General features: G+C 55.1%; 2 protein-coding genes across 3 annotated transcripts; one reads left to right on the plus strand and one right to left on the minus strand.

Moving 5' to 3' along the window:
* Positions 1-32: 32 nt before the first annotated feature.
* Positions 33-1,022, plus strand: KVP17_001441 (uncharacterized protein; the record flags this gene model as incomplete). Of its 2 annotated transcripts, XM_068516848.1 has the most annotated exons (3): positions 33-84; positions 114-768; positions 797-1,022. In XM_068516848.1, the coding sequence occupies 3 exons, from the start codon at positions 33-35 to the stop codon at positions 1,020-1,022; spliced, it is 933 nt and encodes a 310-aa protein (XP_068371517.1). The 2 variants fall into 2 exon arrangements, with proteins under 2 accessions (XP_068371517.1, XP_068371516.1); XM_068516847.1 differs by lacking the exon at positions 33-84 and having other exon boundaries at positions 137-937.
* Positions 1,023-1,123: 101 nt separating this feature from the next.
* KVP17_001442 (uncharacterized protein) lies at positions 1,124-1,357 on the minus strand (the record flags this gene model as incomplete). The annotated part of the gene is made up of 1 exon (XM_068516849.1): positions 1,124-1,357. The coding sequence occupies one exon, from the start codon at positions 1,355-1,357 to the stop codon at positions 1,124-1,126; it is 234 nt and encodes a 77-aa protein (XP_068371518.1).
* Positions 1,358-1,401: the final 44 nt, after the last annotated feature.

Here is a 1,401-nt window from a genome sequence, read left to right on the forward strand (position 1 = left end):
CACGAATCTGGATCTCGAAAAGTGCACACGGCATGATTCCTACGCGCCTTAGAGGCATAATTGTAGCTCTAGTTGGGGTCGTCAGTAAGCAAGACGGAAACTTTTGCATACAGCAATCATTTGCCTCATCTTTGGGATGTACTGCCCGGACTACCACTTCCAAGTAATGCGCTTGCCCCTGAATCAAGGAATCCAGTTCCAAAGCTCTCTGCATCGAATTAACCTCAGCGCAGACTGCTTGCCGGTCTGGGACTCCGCGCCGGAGGCGATCAGACAGGGGCTAGGTCCCCTTCTCAGGCCAATGACCTTCCTCTGCAGAACGATCGTACGAGAGCTCGACGGGAAGTCCATTCCCGACGCCGTGACAACCGCCTGCCGTCCCGCCTTCAGCTCTATGCTGGGAGTTGTTCACCTCGACATGTGCGACACGCTGCAGCGCTGGGGCCTCGGGAGCGTCTTCCTTAGGTTGGGCATTTCCGTTGCTGTATGCCTCGTTGTGGCGGCCTCCATAATCATACTCAGCTGGGCGTTTTTCCGCCAAACGCGGGCAGTGAGGAAAACAGCGATGCTATTGGGCTTTTGCGCCCCCGGAACGCTGCTCCTGGCCTTGGCCCTGGAGAGGCTAACTGTGGGGTCGGTCAGCGCCAACTCTCTGGCTCAGTTTTTAGTCGGTTTCTCCGACACGGCTGAAGTCAGCTCGTTGTACGTTGGCTACATATCCTATTTGACGGCGACTCTTGTCACATGTGCTTTCTGCGGAATCTTGACGTGGGCAACAGGGAACGAAGTCACTCAGCGCGTTCGTCGACTCGCGGCACTGCATGGACGATCCGAACTACAGAAGGACAGAGAGAGAAGCAGCACTTTGGGACGAGCGGAATCAGCATCTACTTTGGTCGAAGCAGGAACAGATGGACCGCCTCGCAGGCGACAATGAAGTCATGAGGTACCTGCTGGCGGTGACAGAGGAGCAGGAAAAGTTGACGAAAATTGAGAGAGCGGTCGCCAAACGCCGATCGTAACTGGCCCCGCGATAACTTCGTAAGCCCCAAGAGGCGACGCAAATGCATACTTGCTCAATTTGTCGTTGACACTTTCTCAAACTATTTCTCTTGTTTCGGTCTCAAATAGCGTGCCTTAGGCGCTGCCCGGCACGGAGGGTGTTGAACTCCACCTCAGAATCCTGCTGTGTCGCCATGTCCTTGGGCTTCACGCTCTCCGGGGCCTCAGTGTCATCAAAACGTATGCCACGTTCGGGGGCCTCATCATTGAAGCGTTCAGCGCTCTCCTGGTTGTTTGTTTCACGAGCGTACTTGCGGATCTCGTCGCGGATCTTTTCCATGACACTCTGCATCATCTTCTCGACGCCATTCTCGTTCTGGGAAGCAACTTTCGTGTCGG

The sequence above is a fragment of a genome (assembly GCF_019968985.1).
Source record: "MAG: Porospora cf. gigantea B chromosome Unknown PgB_NODE_8308_length_1401_cov_120.146, whole genome shotgun sequence".
Taxonomy (NCBI): Eukaryota; Apicomplexa; class Conoidasida; order Eugregarinorida; family Porosporidae; genus Porospora; species Porospora cf. gigantea B.